This window comes from Diplotaxodon limnothrissa, linkage group LG11, assembly GCF_057381915.1.
Source record: "Diplotaxodon limnothrissa isolate DT_005_m linkage group LG11, D_limnothrissa_male_GT1.1, whole genome shotgun sequence".
Lineage (NCBI taxonomy): Eukaryota > Metazoa > Chordata > Actinopteri > Cichliformes > Cichlidae > Diplotaxodon > Diplotaxodon limnothrissa.
The window spans coordinates 8,725,109-8,748,588 of record NC_140606.1 but is presented as its reverse complement, the minus strand read 5'-3'; the positions used below and the strand labels follow the sequence as shown (position 1 = coordinate 8,748,588).

General features: G+C 39.4%; 1 protein-coding gene across 1 annotated transcript in view; it reads left to right on the top strand.

Moving 5' to 3' along the window:
• Nucleotides 1-23,480, top strand: part of vps13b (vacuolar protein sorting 13 homolog B) — a 299,690-nt gene that overhangs the window by 5,490 nt on the left and 270,720 nt on the right. The window contains exon 4 of the mRNA XM_085366137.1: nucleotides 16,312-16,429. Coding sequence (XP_085222263.1) covers nucleotides 16,312-16,429 — 118 coding nt within the window. The remainder of the gene's footprint in view (nucleotides 1-16,311; nucleotides 16,430-23,480) is intronic.

Below are 23,480 nucleotides of genomic sequence, written 5' to 3'. Positions count from 1 at the left end.
TTCGTGTTTCCCCTTGAGAGGAACTGGGTAATATTAGGGATGTTCAGATTGCTCAATAGGACCCATCTGCAAAGCACTAAGAGCAGCTCACAATTATAGTTTCCAGCAAATGTGGAAATTTTGGCGTTTAGCAGCAGTTGGAGATTACAGCTCCTGCTGACAGTGTAATTGCTTAAAATAAGCTGTAATGAGGACTTGTAGAGCAGAAAGTATGGTAATAGAAAAAATGTTGTCAACTTGTTTTTGACATTCATTTTACAAACTAGAGGTCGTTTACAAACACAATGCATTTAGTTCTATATATAAATGTTATTGTTCACTGCAATCACATCTTGAAGTTTGCATAGAAATCCACTTCCTTTCTTTAGTACGTGTCTTTATTTTTAGATTATTACCATCTTTGTTTAGTTTACATTAATTTTAGCGAGTTCTACTTATCTCAGTTTTTTTTTTAAATTTCAGTTTAAGTGCAAAAGTTGAAATGGTTGTACTTGGTATGAGTTGAATTATTAGAGCGGACTTTTTCAAGTGAAATTACACTAAACCGTGGTTTATACCAAAAAGCTCAAAAGATGTGACAAGATATTGTTTTGGGTATAAAGGGGTATTTTTGAAAGTCAGTTTTACTTTCTTTGTCCTTGAACAAAGATCCACTTAGTGTGGCCTAATGAGTTAGTTTATATGAGTGAACTGATTGATGGTAGCCCATTCCAGATTAAAACTAATGTAAAAATGTCAAGAGGTGCAAAGTGGAATACAGTGATCATAGTATCTATCCCTCTATATACAGTGTGGATAGGGACAGATTAGTGTCTTATGTCATGTTTGTTTAAAAGAAATAGAGTGGAAGGAACTAATAGTGGATTACTGTTCCAGGGCATTTTCTCTGTGCTTGTCATTAGGTAGTGTTGTCAATCTAAGGACTTCAGCTCTTATATGGTGGATTGGAATGGGTTTTGTCTGATGGAGAGCATTTAGTTCATTTTACTTTTGATAAACCACAAGTTCAGTAGGAGGTATCATTTAATGTGCACTTTTTGTTTTTGTTTGTATATTTTTAAGTAATATTTTTAACATTGACTTAATGTTGGAAAATTATAAATAGAATTTTCTTCTTGACAATTTGGTAAACTGCTCCAGATGTTAAAGATGAGGTGTGATCAGCAAAGACAGAGAGGAACTGGCTGGACAGCAGTTACAGTGGATCATAATATTCTCAGACACTCTTTATTTTTTATGAGACAAAGATAAGGGCTTGGGTTTACTGAGGAGAGCCTTTCTGGTTTTGGCTGAGCTCACTGCTTGATCTGGGAGTTTTATGGCCGCTGAGTGCATTTGCCACTGATGTGGAGGTTCTGATTGATGCATTGCCTCAAGATGATTTGGGGAGGTGCCTCTGAGACTTGTTGGTTTGGCATACTAGGCCCTTTTTTCTGTTAAATTCCTTCCAAACTATTTTTAGGGTTTTCACAACCAAACCTCTTTTCTCCTAAATAATGGGTAATACATGTGAATAAGGAAACCCCTCTTTAAAGACTTCTTAAATCCCCAAGTTGGTATTTCATAATCTAAATCTGATATCTACTCAGCTAAGGCATGCTACTTTGAGTTTTGAATATTTAAGAGACAGGCATAGATGTGATACCTGATCTTTGAGTGTGAAAATATGTTTTAAAGTGGTGTGACCTGTAGAGGAGTTTTGCTTTCCGTGTGTGTGGTCTTGCCACCCAGGGGTTGAATGCAGAAAACTCTTAAGTAGAAAATTTGGGATGTATAGTCTACAAAACTTCTTTTTGTAGCCTTAATTCTGCTGTGGCACAGCCAGGACCAGCCCAATCCTGGGCTTCAGATCCATGGAGCATACTGAGTGCCAAACCATAGGCTCAGATGAGCTCCACTCCCTAGTGAATGGAGCCCTGGACCACGATTTGAAAGCAAACAAACTAAGAAGAAAATATCCTAATTCCATTCTACGGTCTCAGGACATCCAGCCAGCCAACAAATTTAGCATCTGATATGAACAGGACTTTCCTCTATTAAGGAGAAGCATCAAGTGGGGCGATCGTGGCTCAAGAGTTGGGAGTTCGCCTTGTAATCGGAAGGTTGCCGGTTCGAGCCCCGGCTTGGACAGTCTTGGTCGTTGTGTCCTTGGGCAAGACACTTCACCTATTGCCTACTGGTGGTGGTCTGAGGGCCTGGTGGCGCCAGTGTCCGGCAGCCTCGCCTCTGTCAGTGCGCCCCAGGGTGGCTGTGGCTACAATGTAGCTTGCCATCACCAGTGTGTGAATGGGTGGATGACTGGATATGTAAAGCGCTTTGGGGTCCTTAGAGACTAGTAAAGCGCTATATAAATACAGGCCATTTACCATTTATTTATTTTTAAGTCTCCATCAGAGAGCACTGGATCAGGTGCTTGAAGAAAACCTGCATCTTTATCTTGATTTGCCTTGGCTTCTCCACGGCTTCCAGCACCACCTTGCACTTCATCCACATCCATTGTTCCATGACATTGCAGCCAACCAGCAAGAAACATTTTAATTATGAAAATCATAAAGACAGAAAAATATAACTGTATCAAAGGAGCAAAACAATTAAATAGTTAGATGGTTAAATGGTTAGAGTAGAGTGAATACAATAGTGTCAATGAATCAACACCTTTAGGATTTTTATCTGATTTAATACTCAGTTCAGCATTAAAATAAATCTAATGGGTGATTTTAATATTCATCTGGATGTTGAAAATAACAGACCTTACACTGTATTTTATTTAATATTAGGCTAGGTAGCATTTATCAAAATGCAAATGGAGTATTTAATGAACTGTTTCCTTCTCGGTTTTCATGTAAATGCAAAGTACAAGTTTGTCATGGACAGTGTTGGGCAAGTTACTTTGAAAAAGTAATTAATTATAGTTACAGGTACTAATTCAAAAAGTAACTGAGTTAATAACTGAGTTACAATATTCTAAAAGTAATTAATTACTTGAAAAGTAACTATTGCGTTACTTTAAAAAAAAAAGTTTAACCCTCTGGGGTCCAGGGTATAATTGACCATTTTTAACTACTTTTGATTTTCCCTCCACATTTTACCTTTAAAAACTATTTACTTAACTAGATGGGTGGTGACCATGGTGGCCATTTAGAAGTCGGCCATCATGGATACATCTTTTGTTTTTTCAATAGGAAGAGGGCCATGTGACACATCAAACTTATTGGTAATTTCACAAGAAAAACAATGGTGTGCTTGGTTTCAACGTAACTTTATTCTTTCATGAGTTATTTACACGTTTCTGACCACTTATAAAATGTGTTCAATGTGCTGCCCATTGTGTTGGATTGTCAATGCAACCCTCTTCTCCCAAAAAAGTCTAAGGGGGTCAGATCGGGAGACCTTGGGGGCCATTCAACTGGCCCACGACGACCAATCCACTTTCCAGGAAACTGTTCATCTAGGAATGCTCGGACCTGGCACCCATAATGTGGTGGTGCACCATCTTGCTGGAAAAACTCAGGGAACATGCCAACTTCAGTGCATAAAGAGGGAAACACATCATCATGTAGCAATTTCAAATATCCAGTGGCATTGAGGTTTCCAACTATCGTTGTACCCCATATACCACACCAAACCATCACTTTTGTTGTTCCAACAGTCTTGGAGGGATCCATCCAATGTGGGTTAGTGTCAGACCAATAGCGGTGGTTTTGTTTGTTAACTTCACCATTCACATAAACATTTGCCTCATCACTGAACAAAATCTTCTGCGTGAACCGAGGATCCTGTTCCAGTTTTTGTTTTGTCCATTCTGCAAATTCTGTGCGCCAATCTGGGTTATCCTCGTTGAGATGCTGCAGTAGCTGGAGTTTGTAAGGGTGCCATTTGTGAGTAGCTAATATCCGCCCAAGGGATGTTTGACTAATGCCACTCTCCAGTGACATGCGGCGAGTGCTACGCTGTGGGCTCTTGCTGAATGAAGCTAGGACAGCCACTGATGTTTCTTCATTGGTGACAGTTTTCTTGCGTCCACATTTTGGCAAATCCAACACTGAACCAGTTTCACGAAACTTAGCAAGCAGTTTGCTAACTGTGGCATGGGAGATGGGTGGTCTCGTAGGGTGTCTTGCATTGAAATCTGCTGCAATGACCCGGTTACTGCGTTCACCAGATATCAACACAATTTCGATCCGCTCCTCACATGTTAACCTCTTCGACATGTCGATGGCTGTGAACAAAGAGAAACTTGTAAATAACTCATGAAAGAATAAAGTTACGTTGAAACCAAGCACACCATTGTTTTCCTTGTGAAATTACCAATACGTTTGATGTGTCACATGGCCCTCTTCCTATTGAAAAGACAAAAGTTGTATCCAAGATGGCCAACTTCTAAATGGCCACCATGGTCACCACCCATCTTGAGGAGTTTGCCCCCTCACATATACTAATGTGCCACAAACAGGACTTTAATATCGCCAACCATTCCCATTTTATTACGGTGTATCCATATAAATGGTCCACCCCGTACTTTACTTTTTGGGTGGATAGACTGTGAACTTCCTATAAAGTGATTAATAAAAACATTATGACCACTCACAGAAGAAGAAAATACTGCTATCTTGTAACAAGGTGTGATAATGGTTGGTTGATTAGTACAGAGGAGCTTTATGTAGCCATTGTGTACGGTGCTGGAGAAATGGGAAGGGGTAAAAACAGATAAAAAATAAAATAAAAATTGATCAACTTTGAGCACGACCAAACTTGTGACTGACTCAGTGATGACTGTGTCAGATCATATCTGAAATGACAAGGCTTGTGAATTGCTTGCCATCAGCTGTGAACAAAGAATTTCCAAACTGCAACCTACTGACAGGGAATTGGGGGATGTGCTGGATCAAGTTTGATCCATACCCCCTTCACATCACAACTTACACCACTTAAAGGATCTACTGATTATATTGAATTCATAAATAAAACTTAAAACATTTGATCCAATGTAGTTTTTCCTTAAGTGTACATACTGCATGGTCTCTGACAGAATGAAACCTAGTGAGTATGTGGTCATTGAACTTAAATTTCACAAGTCAGAAGATGCAAAGGAAAAGTTGAAAGAAGTAAAAGGAAACAGCTTGTGGAAGTTTGCAATCAGATAGCACAAACTGAGTAATCTCTGTTCCAATGCCATCCGGAAATCTTGCCTTTGATTCTCTGCTAGCAGGAGCAAATGGCTTTCAGAGATTGCACCGTAAATCCATCTGATCATCAGCTCAGTGGGGCCTTGTCTTCAGGACTGAGGAGACAGAGGACAAAAACACAGAGCTTTGGAGAATCTATTTTCCTTGAATCTAACCCCCTATAGCAGTAACAAAACCCATCCATGACTGTAAATAATAAAAAGATGGAGTAATGTTGGCACACTGTTGACTCCTTAGGCAGGTTGGAAGCTGCAGCATGCATTCTGATGAGAGAAAAGGAGAACTACTGAAGGACAGAAGAATAGCCAAGTGCATGTGCTTGGGATTAGTTAAAAAGAATCTCTGTTTGTTTTGTCATTCAAAATGACAGTATATATGACAGTACAGTAATGGCAATCAAGACAAATCGTTAGGCTGTTATGTGAGCTCTGCCTGAAAACTTACATACAATAAATCCGCTTTCTGCAAACTTGTGTTTATTGATTTTTCTCTTGTAGTTGAAGATAGATTTAACAATGAAGTATTGATGATTTGTACTAAAAAATTGAAATACTGCAGGAGACACTGGGTCTGTTGACAATAAGTAGAACTACTTGTTCAGAGTTGAGTGGTTTTTTTTTTTTGTATTCTGCGTGTTGGCAGGCCAACAGCTGGTGAACGGTTTGTTTCACGTGCAGCTTTAATGTTTACATATTAGGGCTGAACGATTATGGAAAATAATCTAATTGCGATTTTTTTGCCCCAATATTGCGATTGCGATGCGATATGCGATTATTTTTTAAGGTATTTGTCTTCTGTATTATTAAACAAAGACAAGCAATACATCATATAGTATGGCCAATACTATATTACATTAATTTTAAACTGTTCTTTCCTGGAAGACAGACCTCTGTTATGATGACATGAGGTGATGCATGAATTGATGATTGACATTTTTATTTAACTTCTTCAATCACAACAGTATATTTGAACATACACAATAGTTTATTTTTAGCTTACAAACATCTGAGCATAAAGTGCTGACAAGGAACCCTGGTGTAAACATTAAAATGAAAGTCAGTACAATGTGCAGATTGCAGAAATATACATAAAAAAAATCAGTGGCTTTACCACACTCAGTTTTTCGACATCTGTGAACTACTAGACAGTCATTCAATTAAAAAATAATATTAAATAAATAAAACTAATAAATAAAAAATACACACATCTTACTGATCTCTGCAGTCAGTAACATTACACATAAAGTGCAAACATAATAGCAATTGTATAAACACACACACAAACACGCCTTTAAAGTTTAAAGGCGTGAAATTGGACGGTCTAGCCTTCTGATTAGCTAATCAGAAGGCTAGTTCTGATTAGCGTCACCGCTGTCTCGGTGGAGTTTAATAAACTCGGCCGTCTGCTTCTTGCTATCTAAAATATAACCAGACACTGGTGTAAATTCTCGACTGTCTCATACTTCTGTTTAATAAGTTTTCTGTTTGACGTTTAGTCAGCTGTGTGAAAACCAAGGAGGAACCCACCCGGGGGATTAATAAAGTTTTATTTTATCTAATCTAATAACTTTAATCTCAGCCAAACCGATTTACTCACGAACAAACAAAACACTGAAAAAAGCCCAACAATAACATTTTTAGGTTGTCTAAGTGACTTATATATTACGTTTAACCCGAGCAGCGAAACTCCGCGGTGATCTGAAAATGATGTGCCGGGAGTTGTGCCGTTCTCGGCCGCATCAGTAACCCTCGAGCTCCCGGCTAGCTGTCGAGCTGGTGGGTAGCAGACGCCTCTGAAAACGTCGAAGCACTTTTGCAAATATGGGATATCTTGATAAACCGAGCAGATATTTGATGTTTACACAACTACTTTCTCGCCTGAAAATATGTTAAAAGTTTATTTTGTGACCCAGAAAGATTAGTATGAGTAATTTTAAAACTTAGTAGCGGCCGCCATTGCTGGAAACTGGAGTTTGGCTGGGCCGCGCTATGAATTCTGGGATATGGTAGTAATTTGGACAGCCTTCGGCGCGTCGCTGTGACGTAATCGGTCTACAAATGCGGCCTCAGGAGGATGCAGCCCATGAATTGTATAATATAATCGCAGTATAATCGCAGCCTTTGCGGTTAGAAAATTGCACTTGATCATGTCGCGATATTATCGCAAATGCGATATATCGTTCAGCCCTATTACATATGCTGAAATTTTGTTGTCAGTAGGTCTGTATTTAATGGTGAGCTAAATATGTGTTAGTAATCATACACTGTCTCACTACTAGTCTGTCCCCTTTCTCTAGTCTCTAATGGAGAGTGACCCATTGCACTGATCTCTGTTCAGCATTCCAAAGTGATTCAAAGCATCTGTAGATGGCAGTTCAGAAGTGTGTCATTCCAGAAAAAGAGACCTTACCCTCTGCCACCATTGCTTGTGAGTCAGCCAAAGCTGAATTACCCATAGCTTTGTCTTTGAGGTCTGTGTTCCTGGTGGGATGAGGTTACTTCTGCTCCACAGACAAACCTCAGACACAGGAAAGCAGTTGGGGGGAAACATTAAAGCCAGTGGCTTTGTGATTCCAGTGAATCAAGTGGTGATCAATACACACTGGCCAGGATGCTGCTACTCTACAGTTTAATCCCTGCTCTCAGGCCATCCGGGCTAGAGCAATCCCTCAATGCAGCTTGTTATTTGCTGCGTGCTCCCACTGATATTGTAGTTTGGGAAATGATTACCATGCAATTAAGACTAATGTTCACTCCATTAGTCCTGTCCTCTTAGAAAAACTCTAGGATGATATTGTATTGCACTTTGGAACGGTGTTTGCTTTATAAGCCTTAAAATGTAGAAAGGACTGTAAGACGTGATTGCAATTTAGAGAAGAAATGTACCCTTTCATTTAGATCTTTAGATCATTATTTTTTTGTTGTGTGTCTTTTTGTCTTTATGCAATCTACTAAGATGGGTATTTTTTCACTTTCAGGGAGAAAAAGTTACTAAAAGCAGTAACCCTCGTGTTTGTGTGTACTTCTATATTGCACAAACTGTGCTCTGTTTCAGGATGAGTGCATGCTCAGTTTAGTAGACCCTTACTCAATATTCAAATGATGATCCCATTAATGACATGGCATTTTAACCACTAAAATCACATATGCAACCTATTTAGTAGAAAACCTTTTCTAATCATGTGTTCAGTTTTTTACTAAGTGAATTCTTTCTGTATAGCTAGCCTCTACCTTGGCAAGTTCAGCCCCCTATCATGTGTGGGCAAGAGAAGAGAAATGCAGCATGAATAATGACCCAGCATTACACTTTCCATGGTGTATGTTGCAGATATAGATAAAACTGTGATACTTGGTTATAATTTCCTGACAAAACATATCTTGCACCAATATTGTGATGTGAGGTGGTTAACATGTAACCTTACAGAGACAGTACGCAGTATGAAGTAAAGTAGTTTAAAGTTTAAAGCAAGGTTTGAAAATAAAAATCTACAATAAATTGATGAGCTGTGATAGTTGCTTACTTTTTCTTAATGTACAGAGTGCTTTGAGGTTTCAGCTTTATTTAACCTAACCCTTACAGAAAATAAAACTCTTTCAGAACTGTACAGTTTAAAACCAATCTCAGAATAATCTATTAAAAATGTAGATCCTCTATTATTCTTATTATAGAATTTTTCAATTTAGCTTTTTTTTTAAAATATATCTCACAAAACAGGTGAACGTTTTTTGGCCAGGGCCAGGACCTGTACTTTACTTTGCTACGGAAAACAGTAGGAGACCTGAGATCTATGGATAAGGACTAGCTTAGGATTCCAACATGTTTCATTGATGCAATTGAAATGATTTGTTTTTTATGTAAGGCTGACAGTTTTCCATCTCTCAACCAATGTGATGAATGCTGACACCACCTCAGTTGCTTTTGGACCCCAGTGTATAAAAGCTATGCAAACATAATGCCGGCTGCATTCCGCTTGCGTGCCTAAACCTCCTGCAGTAAGGCTTTGGTATTTCTCAACATTGACGGAAAGTCCTCTCCCATTTTGCTCTGTTTGATTTATTCTATCTTTCTGGTTTCAGAACATTGATGCTCTCCAAGAACACTTAGGCCTCTATAGTTTGTGCCTTCCAGCTGCACCTCACATGTGCAATTAAGTTGTCAGAGTAGCCTGAGCCGCTGCTTGCGTTGTTCTTGGAGACTGGTGCTTACATTGTTTAAGGTGTGCTTATGTTTTGTATAATGAACTTTTATTTGTGTATGAAAAAATCGGAAGGCCCAGAGATTGCATGGTTATGATTTGACAGTTGGTGTTAAAATCAGGTCTTGACCACTAGTTAGCAGCAATTTTCCAAAATGCTGATATAAAGATAAATAAGATATATAAAGAAATGTATATCAGGATCTTATAGACTAATAATTGTGAAGTAAAAAAGATGTGATTGGCAGTAATTACATAATAAATAATTGGAAAATAACTGGGCACTGCTGATTATTCTGAGTTAGAGCTATTCCTGTGTTTGGGAATTCCCCGTGTGTGTCGTAATTGACTTGTCTAAGATGTGTTGGGGTTTTTTTTGTTTTTTTTGCACATGCCTGTGTGTGAGTGCGTATGTCAGGGATCTGTGTGGAGTGTTTTATTGTAGCTAACACATTGCAGTTATTAGCATTAGGGGGTAGCTGTGCCAGCGTAAGCAGAATGCCTCACATGCTCAGCCTGGGCTTGTGGTTAGCTGATGGAGACATCTGAAGGACCAGAGCCTCTCAGATCTAAATCAGGAACAATTTCTCCCTCTTTCCGATTCTCCCTCGATGTGTCTTTCTCTTTTGATATTCCTGCCTCCACTTTACTGTTGTCACAGTCCTGTTTTTCTTCTTTTTTTGACATGGCTTCTGGCTCTTTAATCTTTGATTCTCTCACTCTTTGCTTCGGTTGACTTTCTGTATTCTTCTATTTCCTTTCATGTTTTCTTCTTTTCCCTAACACTTGTTACTTGTGAACACTGAAGTTGAGGTCACTAGTAGGAGCATAAAGAATTTGAATGGGCTTCAATGGAAAGTGCAGTGGTTTGTTGTAATTATTTATCCAGGCTCCAAATTCCATCATGGCACCTATATTAGTTCAAGCCTGTTTGAATTCCTTGTTCCTGGATGTTAATCAAGTCTCAGAATTGGAGTTACTCAGACTCAGAGTCTTTTGTTTAAATAAAAAAATGTGCTAAACATTGTTTGTGAGGATAAAAGAGGACTGACCTCAGCACCCCTATTACTTTTGCAGACCTGCTTACTATTGTGGAGAAATGACTGCAAAAAGCGATTTTGTAACAAAGAATCCAGTTTTCTGCATGAATACACTGGGCTTTGAACTATTACCTGAAAGTGCAACAGAACAAGAGTAGAGCCAAAATCACCTAAATGTCAAATGTTTGAGGAGGGCACTTAACTTTTGGCCTTTGCCTTTTACATTTTAATTTTTACCATTTACACTTTAAGTTTATCTTGTTGTATGTTTACTGGAACTTGGTTAAAGAGCTATACTGAAACTGCAGCCAGAGGTGATCTGTCTGGTGAGAACAGCACAAGGACAATGCCTGAACAAATTAAATACTCAGAAGTCAAAAGACCTCTTGTAGCTCCCTATGGGTCTGCTCTGTAACTGGGATCCCCGTTTGTCTTTGTTATTGTAAGTATGTTGGAGGCAGATAATAAACATAGACAGTTTGACTTGGGTAGAGCAGAGGCACTCTTGGCAGAGACCTCCAACATGACATCACCGGTGTCGTTGTGATTCCTCCCCCTTCAGAGTCAAATTCTTTTGTAATTATGCATTCTTCTTTTGGCACATGCTTGGGAATCTTTTCTATGTCTTTGCTCCCCCTCCTTAATGAATACTTTATATTTTGGAGCTTCTGAAGGAAAGAAGGTGTTTGCTTTGTAGCAGTTTTGCTGGGATGGAATGTGCCTAGTAACACTTCAGGTATTACAGACCTATCACAGCTCCCCTCACACTTTAATAATCCAGAAATTCCCACGAGTATGTTTTTCTCTGTAGTGGTTATAGTAACAGCAAACTTGGTAAGTTGTGCATTTTCAGACTGCTGAAAAAGTTTAATTGTCAGATCTTATTCTGCCTTGTGCTTTATTGGTGCAGGAAATTTCATCTTATTGGCTACAGAACATTGTGTAGAGACTGTAATATTTAATTTGTGCAGTTAATCCACAGTAAATGGAGGTTTGTTTTTGTGCAGTGGATTCAGTTACTGAAACAGAGAGGAGGGGGATAGACCACATTTTTGTGATATGCTACTTTCATTGAGATAATTATTCAGAATGTCACACAATGTGATATTCATCTGGGTTACTTTCAGGCTCTAATCCCCCCAATCTTCTATGGATTCCAGCTGCATGGCTCTAGTCCTTAAGTATTGGTCTGTATAGTATTTTATATTGTGTGTGCGTGTACATTTGTGTTTTTTATGCACATATTTCTCTTTAAATATGCCTATGATGTCTGTGTATAAAATACGTAGCATAATTATAATATTAATACCCAACAGTTATTTGTGATGGAGACTGTGTGAAATTCTGTCCTCACTACTCCAGCTTCTGTAGTTCTCTTCTGTTTGAGGAGAAAATGAACCCTCTGTCTTTAATCATGGTAAAATAGCTTTCTTCATTTGTTACCGTTTCATTAAAAAGCCATTAGCAGCTAATTTTTAGCCGAGCTGATGGATGCGTTCGAAGCCAAGAGACGTTAAAGAAAAGGTAATCTGAGTCAACTGTGATGTTCTCTGTTCTTTTCAGCAAAAATTCCGGTGGGGTTGTCATCAATGGTTCAAACAGCTTAAGTGTAAAAGAAGTGGCTGCATACCATTTGACATTACTGGAACCATCCCAAACTGTGACATTATGTTTAAAACAGTGAGCCCCTTTTCATGTTTTTATTTCTCTCTGTGCCAGCTGGAAACCATTCTTATGAGAACCAGGGTCAACACTGTTAAAACAAGCTTCAGACTAGCTAATTATAGATGGGATGAGAAGCTCTAGAAGAAGTGGAAGGATGGAGACAATGTCAGATATAGGTAAAGAAGATGAAACATGAACAAAAGTGAAATGAATACTGTGATAGCAAAGAAGGCCTTTGATGAGGCAAGATGGTGAGAGAGGGGGGAGATGAGACCTAGGAGCACTAAAAAAACAGAAGCACATTTTTAGGACAAAAGAGTATGTGTATCTCTTTAGTAGTGTTTTTTTTTTCACTATTGTTCTGGAAAAACAGCCTGGAATGTCCCACATTCTCATTATATCCTTTGAGTATCATATGATTCACTGGTTACTTGGAGGTGTGAATGCTAGGCCTTAACATGTCGGGCAGAGGTTCTGTGTGTGTCTGTGTTTATATGAGTACGTGAGTGATTTACAGGAGAAGGGGTTCTGTGTGAGATAAGGAGCCTATTGGGTTTCCTTCATTTATTTTCTCACTCTGTAGGCGTTCGCCCTCCCCTGCCGTGCCTCCAGTATCCAGGCCTGCTGCTTTGATGTCAGCATGAGTTCACCAGCAACCTGCAGAGGAAAAACAACAAAAACAGAGTGTGTTTATCTAGCAATGGTCTGCATGCTCCCATTAATGTGCTGAAACTGTGTGAAATTGACCAGTTTTAAAAATGTTTTGGTTTCAAAGATCAGGCGGTTGCAGAGAAGCGAGGTAGTCGGCTGCTGGTCCTTGCCAATTTTTTTTTTTCCTTGTGTTAAACTGAAATTGGAAAATACTTAGCAATTTCTGAAAAGAAAAAATATAGTGCTTGTTTTTTTTGTCTAATATTTATTAAGAATGGGCAACAAAAACTCTGGTAATTTGCCTACTTTTCAGCCAGTCCAGGTCAGAGGAAGCCTCAAATCACAAGAAACTGTAGCAAGGGTGTTATTCTGCTCCCGCAAATACTTTATAAGTAGGTATTTGCGGGAGTATAATGAGTATTTTAAGACATATTTGTATTTTTTGAAGCTTTACTAGTTTACATATATGTCATTGTCACTAGCAGATATGATGTTACTGGTTTCTAGTGTCTGTGAGTTATAGCCAGATTATTTGTACAAGGAACTTGTGAGTTTCTTATCTACAGAGGTGCTGTTCCTAATAGCTGGAGGTGGTGGTGGTATTCAGCTAATGCGCTGAGCAGCTCATATGGGTTGACCCTCCAGACAGACTCAGCACACCGCCTCCTGCTCCCTGACTGAGTCAGACGATTACAGGAGGACAGGGGTCACGTCTGGCCTTCCTGTGCCCTAACCCTCTATGGGTGCCCACTTACCCTCTGAGTAGGGGGTCCCCCTCACCTGTCAGTCACACCACCAGCTTCATGTTTCTGTCCCTTTGTTCTGGTCTCATTATCATCAAGTCTCTTTCACTCTAGACGTCCCTCAGCTTTTCTTGGTTTTGCTGTCTCTCTTTTTTTTCCACTGTTTTTTCTCTCGCTTATCAATTGGTTTCATGTCTCTCTTTTCCTTTTTAACTACCATCATATTTGGTTAACAGCTGAGGTGACATGCCTGCAGGGGAAGCAGCCCTACTTTTTCCGGTCCTCGTGTCTGTCTTTCCTTCTCCTTTTCTCCATCCTTCTTAGGCTCCCTGCCTGTGCTGTGCCCTGCTGTGGAATTGGAGAGATCGATTTACTTGGCAGCAGCTGAGGGCAGGCTTCATTTGTCCCAGGGCTTCCTTCTGAAAAGGCATTTTTCACCTCTGGAGAATTGCTCACTGCCCATGGTGACATTGAGCGCTTAATTGCGCTACTTCCAAATTTGGCAGTCTTGTTCTTCATAGTGGCAGTTCAAATTGTTGAACTCGATGTACTCTTGGCTTGCTGGGCTATGCATTCCTTTAGGTATAGATATGAGACTAAAGGGGGAAGGAGACTGTTTCTTACTCTAATGTGCTCAAGCAGGGTATTGTGATGTAAACTAAGAATTGGAGTGTGTATCTTAAACCTTCTTAATCAAATAACAATCCCTTTTCTATTGTAGCATGTTTAAATATTATAGGTGCAACTTTTCAAAGTGATGACAAATCTACAAAAGAAATGAGTAATGACCAGCAAATTTACACCTTATTATTCACAGATCTTTATTCGTTGTAACCTTGATGAAGTATTTATTATTTCTCCCTCTCTGTTTACCAATTCCCACCACTCTCTGATGAGGAAAAAACTGATTGCACAGTGGAGCTCTATTGGATAGGGCCTTAGTGAAGTAACATGTAAATATTTCTACCAGAGCCTCTCTCATCTCTTTTGAGCATTGAGTGTTTACTGCACTGGGGGATACTTCTGTCAGTGTGTCAGGGGTGACTCCTGAGACGCTTTAATGCTAAACACATGTGATCTCCCTTTTCTTGTCCAAATTATCTGACTAACCTACCACCCAGGCTGATTGTGCAAAGGTTACAGTGCTGCAGTAACCTCTAATCAACGCCACACTGAGTTTTAACTCAGTAATCTCTCCACCTTTTCACTAACTTCTCAGTTTTGCCTCTAATATATTGTTTCTTTGACACTGTATCTAATTTTTTTTTCCCATTTCTTCATCCCATCCACTGCTGCAGGCTTATGTCTACCATGAGTTTGAATATGAGGTATTTGCTATTATACATAGTAGCTGTTAGGAGTTCAACATTAGCTGCTGTAGTCATAGCATTTTTGTGCTCTGATAAGTTTTTCCCCCCTATTCTCCAAATTGATCATTTATGGTTAAATTCGTCTTTACAACAGGGCTCGATATATTCCAAGATGCACACACGTTTATCATGTGGATACAGTGACAGATCTGACAGATTTCCACCCATAGAATCTTATTATTATTTCCAATCTTAAACTGTGACTTAGCAAATCCCTCAATCCCTTAAAAAGTCACATTTATTAAATTTACAAACTCAACCTTATTGTTGCCCCTTCAGTAGCTTTAATAAAATGTGCTGTTTTTAAGCAAAAAAAGAAATAAAAATAAGCCAAGCAATATTAGTATTGCTAGTGGTGCATTATTTATGCACCACTAGCAACTAGCTTGCTATGGACCAAAACAAATCCTGTTTTCCTTGCTTTTTGACTTTGCTGTTGGAACACAAACAACAGTGACGTCACTCCCAGCTCTGACATCTGACTTCTGAGGCAGATGGAATGCAGCATAAGTCCTTGGCTGTCAGTAGTCTAAAACCACTATTTCTGACCCCTCCACTGTTGGTCCTCATGTCTCTGCTGTTTTATTTGTACAGAACACCCACAAGCCCGAGGCTCTCTACGAGCTACAACAATAAATAAGCTCCTTAGCTTGAATCTTGGGTCATTCTGTTTATCACCAAGCTCATCTCTAAATGGGGGGGGTGATCATTTCATTTTCCTATATATACATTAATACATACATACACACATTTTGCACTTATGTTCCTGGGCTTGACAGGCCACCGGTGTCTCCAGTGTGGATGACATGTGCTGTCATGGACTAGAGACCTTCATCTTTCTCATTCAAGGACCAGAGTTTATTTGTAGAGGCCACAGGGATGGTTGTTAAATGGTGGGAGGAAGGTTATTCAGAAGGCTATTCAGAAGGTTTAGTGTAAGAAATAGTGGTGCATGGTAAACTTTCTTCTTATCACTGCCACCGCCAGTGATGCAGGAGAGCAGATTCTCAGTTTATATTCATTTCATTACTCTCAGTAACCAGATACACTGTAATATAAATTGTCCTTGGAAGTTAGCACAGTCAAAGGCCGCAAAGATCCTCTTTTCCACTGTCTGATAACAAAATTTATGTTGCTTGGACCTAAGTGGACCCTGGTGTAGTCGTGGACAAAGGCATTATAATTGTAACTTAAGCCATTATATATAAACAAATATATTCAATATTGTTACTCTAATTTCAATCTAAGAAACATGTTTTATGCATGAAAATTCACATATTCCATATCTAATTTAAACAAGAACTAGTTTGCACAATCTAGGATCACAACTACTATATGTTATATTATTACTTTACTTTAATGTGGTTATAACTGATAACTTATAACTACAGAGCTCTTGTAGAGGCCCTTTTGTCCAGCTTCTGTCATCACAGGCATTGTTGTTTGTTTTTGTTTTATCAGGATGACCACGAAAGTGGCTCTAGTTCTACCAGTCGCAGTGTCTCAGACAGCTCCAAGGCTGTGGCCAAGCCCCGTCGCCTACAGCAAGCTGCCCCGAGTGACCCAGACCTGCCTCCAGGTAAGTGATGTAAACTGGCTCAGTGAGGCTGTTCTGATTCCCTCACCTACCTACTTGACATCAACATGTTCCTTAAAAGTGGACTGTCTTAACTACATCAGTTCATATGATCTGATATGGGACTGTCAAAGTGACCACCTCTGGTTAGCTATGACTTCCCTGCTCAACATGCAAACAAACACACAACTTCAGTATACAAAGACCAGAACTCTGCATTGGTCCAATTTTGCAAACCTCCATTCAACTGCAGTTGCAGTTTCAGACTACCGGATTAACCTGTTACCTAAATAGGACCAACTACAAAGTGTGCTTAAAATAAATTTTTGGTGACACACTATGTATGTGCAATATTATAGTTATTATTGTTTTGGATTTGAGTTTTTATTTTTATTTCGTTTTTCGTTTTTGTTTTTGATTCTGTTTAGTTTCAGTTCATTTCCAGAGTGGGATTCTCCTGTGAGTTTATTATTATTATCATTATTATTATTATTTTCAGTCTTACATTTATTAATTATTATCTTAATAAATATTGTTATTGGAGGGCACATGCTGAGGCAAGAACTAGGAAAATTAATTCAGGTATTGCAATAAAAGCAGATAACTTTTTGAATGTGTTGTAGACTTCCAAAGCTTCAAAAACGTGTCCACTACTGCCCCATCAAGGAAGATGTTGTTGTTATTTTGTTGTTGTTTTTTACCAAAATAACCAACACTAAGACTGAGGATATATCTATATATTTAGTTGTTGTTTTTTTAATTAGTTTTTCAAGTTCACAAAATTGCTTCAGTTAGTTTTATTTTATCCAAGGACCAGAGGTTTTTTTTCAAAAGTAGTTAACTAATATTTTTTTCATATTTTATAACTTTACATACTTTAGTATGTATGTATGTATCATCTCCCGTTTACCATATAAGAGTTTTTATTTTGGGATGAGCCACGTAGCGCTGTTTTTCACAAGTGTAAATCACCCAGAGTGAGCACGGGGAATGTGCCTGTTATAAATCATACGGTGATGGCTCTTATCAACAAAGTTCCTTGACCACATGCCTCCCACAGGGCCACGGATTCCATGCCTACCTTACTGCAGCACTCTAGTGCACCTCACAAAGAGCGGTTTTGTTTGAGAGTGGCTGAATAATAGAATTTAAAAAAAAAATTTTATACAGACCTTTCACACCAGAACTTGTGAACACCAGGGCCCTAGTGTGACTGAATGCATTTTTTACCCTAATCTTTTATGTTGGCAGTTTTATTTTTAAAATGTATGGATGCAGTTATTTCAAATACCTCTGAACATATATACTTATGTAAGAAAATTTTCAAGTAGGTGTGCGACAACCTTTCAACCTTTAAGATCTATGAAAAATAATCTGTTTAGAGAGCACGAATGAAGGTAAAAACATAATCCAAGAGGCAGGGGTCATGAGCTGAGTTAGGTCAGCTTGAAAAAAAGCTTCACTTCCAAACCCTGGTGTGGTTGAATGTATGAACTTACACTCCTGGCTTGTTGTATCCTGGGAGGATCCATTTCCAGGCTTTACATTATGAGATAATATCTCTCCCCAGCTGTTAAAGCACGGTTCCTCACACCCAGGCATCTCCCTTTAGGGCTGCTTCCAACAGATCTCCCAGTAGAGTGTGTGTGTGTGTGTGTGCGCGCGCGCGCCATGATTTTAGTGTGTTCTTCTGTGTGCACACCCTTAACTTTTCTACTAGCGGACCTTATTTCAGCCCATTACAGACTGCAGAGACAACTTTGGGGTCAGAGGTTGCTGCACCTCGGTAATGGCAAGGAAGCAAATGAATGCCGTAATCCCAACCTACCTAATTAAAAGCTTGAGGTTAAAAGGTAGATGAGGTAAAACTAACCTGCTATGACTCAGACAGAGGATGTTTTCCCAAGAATAAGATACAAACCAAACCTGACAGGAGGCTTTAATGTAGTTGAAGTATGGTGTTTTTTTTTTTCAGAGATGGGATGCTTAACATTAGTGCCTCCACAATCTGTTAAAGTGCTGAAATGTCTTTCAGAAAAAGATCATGTCACTACTATATTACAGTTCCTTTGAGTTACAGAAATTCCTTCAAAAGCCATGGTATACATGTGCTTTTTTAATGTCATTTTATGTTTCTTTAAGTTATTGTAAGGGTAGTCGGCATTAATGATGCTAAAACATAGCTGGGAAGTGCAGCTTTGATGCAAAGACCATTCAGACTTTCAAATCTTGTGACAGAGATGACTCTGTCTCCATGTAAAAACCTAACATAAGTCATAAATAATACATTATCTTTGTAGAATGTGAACTGTTGTATGTACCGTATTGTAAGAAGATGTAATATATCAACAAGTAAAATGGATGCATAGTTGATACATCTCCATATGGATATGCTCTTCAGTGCTAGTACTGGCCAATATACTACCTCACGTGTCAAACTCAAGGCCCGTGGGCCAAATGTGGCCACATCATTTTATCTGTTTTTTGTTTTTTTTATATAACTACAAAACAAAAACATCCACAACAACAAAAAAAGGATAGCAGCTTTTTCTCTAACATGTAGAAAAACGGTTACATATGTAACTTCTTTACACTGACAGACAGGGGAGTTTCACTGGTCCAGCCCACTTAAGTGGGCTGTATGTGGCCCGCAATATAAAATTAGTTTGACAACTCTGTACTGCATTAGGGCTGTTTGAAAAGCTGCACTGTGCTTTCTTTCCACACAACAGTGCATCTTAATCTTGCATTTGATGGTCTTTTAGTGTAAATGCATAACATATGTAATGTAAATACATTCTGTTCAGAATTGTGCACCATTTTTCACTGCATTTTAATTTTCTGTTATTTTTTATTTTAATTACTCAATGTTTTTTTTTTTTTAAATTTGGATTTTGCAGCAATTTGTGACTATATGTCTGTGTAAAGCACTTTATAAATAAACTGTACTTACTTACCTTTACCTATTATGATACATTATTACATACTTTCAGTCGCCATCATGCCATAAGCCAGTTTACAGCTTCCACACTGATACTTGTATTCTAATCCTACTACAGCTATTATGTCATACATCACTATTTTTTAGAATTTTAAAAGACTGGTGATTAACATCCTTTTTGTACTTTCTTGCTAAATATTTTAAGCTATGTCCTTTGTCAGTGTAAAGTTGGTTGTGCAAATAATTTTGTGTCAGAGGCAGTGATAGACAGGTATAATTTTAAGTAAATGGACGATACAAAAATGTGGCAATGGTTGTGTACTTGTTAGCCTTAAGGAAGATCTGTGTTAGATTTGAGACCCTCACAGCGCAAAGACCTGTTTAGATCTTTGTCAGTATCTGCGTTTAAAAACCACTTTGTTGCGTCTTATCCCTTTAACTCCCATCTCCTTCAAAACAACCAAAACTAAACATGGTGATACCAAAAGGCAGGCCCTTCACAATTATCCAGTTATTTAGCTCTGAGCTCTCACATGCTGAATGGATTTATCGTCCTCGTTCACTCTGTGGTGGAAAATAGTGATGTTAATTCATATGCCATGGGATTGGTAGCCACACAAAGACCAAAGACCAAGTGCTTCCACCTTGGGCGATTCTGTGAGTGATTATGTTTACTGCTGCTTGTGGGGGGACGAGTGGCCACCGTTTGTGAGAACCACATTTGCCTGTTCCAGGAGATTCCTGCTTTGGTTCTATTCACGCCGTTGAAAATGTGGTTTGTTTTATATGACTTCAAAGCGATTTAATAGTGGCAGTTCTCCCTTTGAATCTGTGCTAGCCATACTGAAACCTATGAATTTGGTGTATCAGAAGCTGCCCTCCAAATTTTCTGTTTCAAAGCGTGTAGTCCGCTTATAAGTCACAGCATGTTTTTGTGAGTGCAGTAGGATCTTCAGGATTTGTTTTTTTTTTTTTTTTTTTTTTTTTACATTTTTTGATTGTGTGTCTAGTTGAAGGAAGCTAGTACACAACAAATATTCTTGACGTGCTTTCATGAGTACATAATTGAATTGTGTGCAGAGGGGATTATTGAGAATGAATAGTTATATCTATATATCTTCTGTTCCCTTAAGGAGAGGACCGAGGCTCAACACATAAGTATGGGAAATCACGCCCTCGCGTTTTTCTTTATTTTAATGACTATTTACATTGTAGATTTTTACTGAAGGAATCAAAACTATGAATGAACACATACAGAATTATGTGTAGTTATTGGTAGTATGTAGTTTCATGAGGTAGTCACCTGAAATGGTTTTCCAACAGTCTTGAAGGAGTTCCCAGAGATGCTGAGCACTTGTTGGCCCTTTTGCCTTCACTCTGCGGTCCAAGTCATCACAAACTATCTATTGATTATACTATTGATTGGGCTTAGGTCAGGTGGCTGTGGAGGCGCAGAACTCCATCACTCAATCACTGGAGAAGGTTTGGCAGCTTCGGCAAAGGTGTCTCTGATGCGCCTTTGCAAAGGCGCACCAGTGACAACCTGAACAGCAGCACCAGGTATTCGTAGACTATGCCCTCGAATGCATACCTGTGGTTCGGGTGTATAGCCACATGATTGTTGCAAACCAATCATCTGTATGCTCGAGTGGGATGGCCTTCGTTGTCCTCCAGGAGGTTTGATCACTGGTGCATCTTTATTTACAAGGCCCTGCTTGGACAAATGCCCACCTACATTTGCGATCTGCTCACACGGAGGAGTACTGTTTCTTATAGCCTGCGTTCAAGCGATCTTCTTCTGCTCAATGTTCCATTTGCCAGAACTGAACTGGGAAAGAGGGCTTTTACTTATGCTGCCCCTTTTACATGGAACATGATGCAAAAAGACTGGAAGATAGCAGATCTTATTTCATTAAATGCTTTTAAGTCCAAATTGAGAGAGCCAGAGAAAAATGTTTTTTAAAATGTAATTGTTACTTATAACATGTATGTAACTTTGTAATTTTAACATGTTGTCGCCTCTTGGCCAGGACTCCCTTGAAAAAGAGGTTTTTAATCTCAATGGGACTTTTCCTGGTAAAATAAAGGTTAATAATAATAAATAATCTGGGCCAGCTGCATTCAAAAGTTGTCTGAATGTTAGCGTCTTGAACTTGTTCATTCATAAATATTTGTTCATGACTCGGAGGTCAAGAATGGGATGAATAGTGTACTTATTTCCTCTCTGAGTATCACTGCTGGCTCCTTGCAAACAGTGGGTTTATAATTCTGAGGCGGTTGATCCGGAACTGCAACTGGTAACTGTGTGGTGAACAACCTGAAGTATGTGGAAGATGATATTGTGCTGTTAGTCAACATCACCTCAGTAGAGTGTACACCAGGGGTGGGCAATCTCAGTCCACGAGGGCCGGTATCCCTGCAGGTTTTAGATCTTTTAGATCTAGATCACCTTGGGTCAACACACCTGAATCACATGATTAGTTCGTTACCAGGCCTCTGGAGAACTTCAGGACATGTTGAGGAGCTAATTTAGCCATTTAAATCAGCTGTGTTGGTTCGAGGACACATCTAAAACCTGCAGGGACACCGGCCCACGTGGACTGAGATTGCCCACCTCTGGTGTACACAGTGGATGATAGCAACGGTTCGCACCACCCACGGATAGGGCGCTTAAGTGTGTCACTGAGGGAGGTGAGCAGCTTCCTGGGCATCGGGTCCTGCTGGGGGCCCAAAGGTGGACCTTTGCTCCAAGCCAACTGACTTAGAACTTGAACGGGAGGCTGCGCTCTCGCTGGAGGCTCACCCACCGCAACAGTGTGTTCTGCTTTCTTGTTGGTGCCTTGGCTTCCCAGGGTCCCACACACTGGGCTCTCCTGCTCATCCTCCAACAAACCATGAATGTCCAGGCCGATGTCCAGCACATCATTGTCTTCCTGCGGAGTGCTGGGCTGAAGCCGGTCAGTGCTCCTGCATAGTTCTGGCTTGTCTTCGGTTAACCCATCAATATATTCTATGGGGTCAGCCCAGATAATTGCGGGGACATCAACAGGATACTCCTCGTCTTTGCACTTGGAGAGGAGAGGGTCATGCCATGCGAGGACAGTTGTGAACAGAAGATTTCTGCTTTTCTTGTTTCAGTTTTGTGTCCGTTCCAAAATGCAAAGTAAAACACTACACAGGAAGACTCAAATTTAGCAGCGTGGGCAGTCTACACAACAACTGCATGGTGGAGGCTAACTCCAACAGGGGCAGTTAAGCTAACTTCAAGCTAGCAGACAATCGAGCTAACTAGCAGCAGCAAGTTAGTCCAGTTTAGCAAAGGTGTTCTTAGTTTTTATGCTCTTTACCTTTCTAAGGGATGACTGTGATAACAGGGGTAATGTGCGCAAGTAGGCCTGTGCATGTCATCACAGGTCATCCGCCTTAAAGGCTTGAATAGAGGTTTTAGCCAGGACACGTGGGGACGTGATATCCTGTACTTATGTGTTGTACCAAGTGAATTGACTGAAAGGAAACAATTTCTTCAGTTTTCACTGAGTGAAATTATATATCTAGCTGAATCACATTATATAGCGATCTTAGTGAGATCTTTTTTCATTTTCTTGTTGGAAACAACAATAAGAGACCTGATAAGAGTTTTCAGTCTACAGTTTTCAAACCAGTAAACAGCACTCATGTCATGAGCAAAACCAGAAGCAGAAAAAAAGGAAATGCACTAACTGTAGCTAAAAATAGCATTCTGTGATTTGATTTCATTAACAGTGATATAGAAACTAACCTGCATTTAATGCAAAGATTACAAATTGCAGCATCCTCTCATCATAAATATCAGCAAGAAAGAAAAAAAAATCCCATACTGGATTGCTGCGATACAGTTCACTAATTTACTAAGACCATCCCCTCACTCTTATTTTGAAAGTGTAGTTGCAGCTAACCAACTAGCCCAGCTGTCTCCACTGTCATTGACAGCAACTGGTGATAATAGTCCTTGTTCTGCTCCTGAGAGCCGCTGTGAGCTGGACAGCCAGTCTAACCAGAACCTGCAGTTTCAGACATAATTCATCTGACGTTCTATCTTGCACATCGAAGCAGCAACACAACAAGAACTAGCAC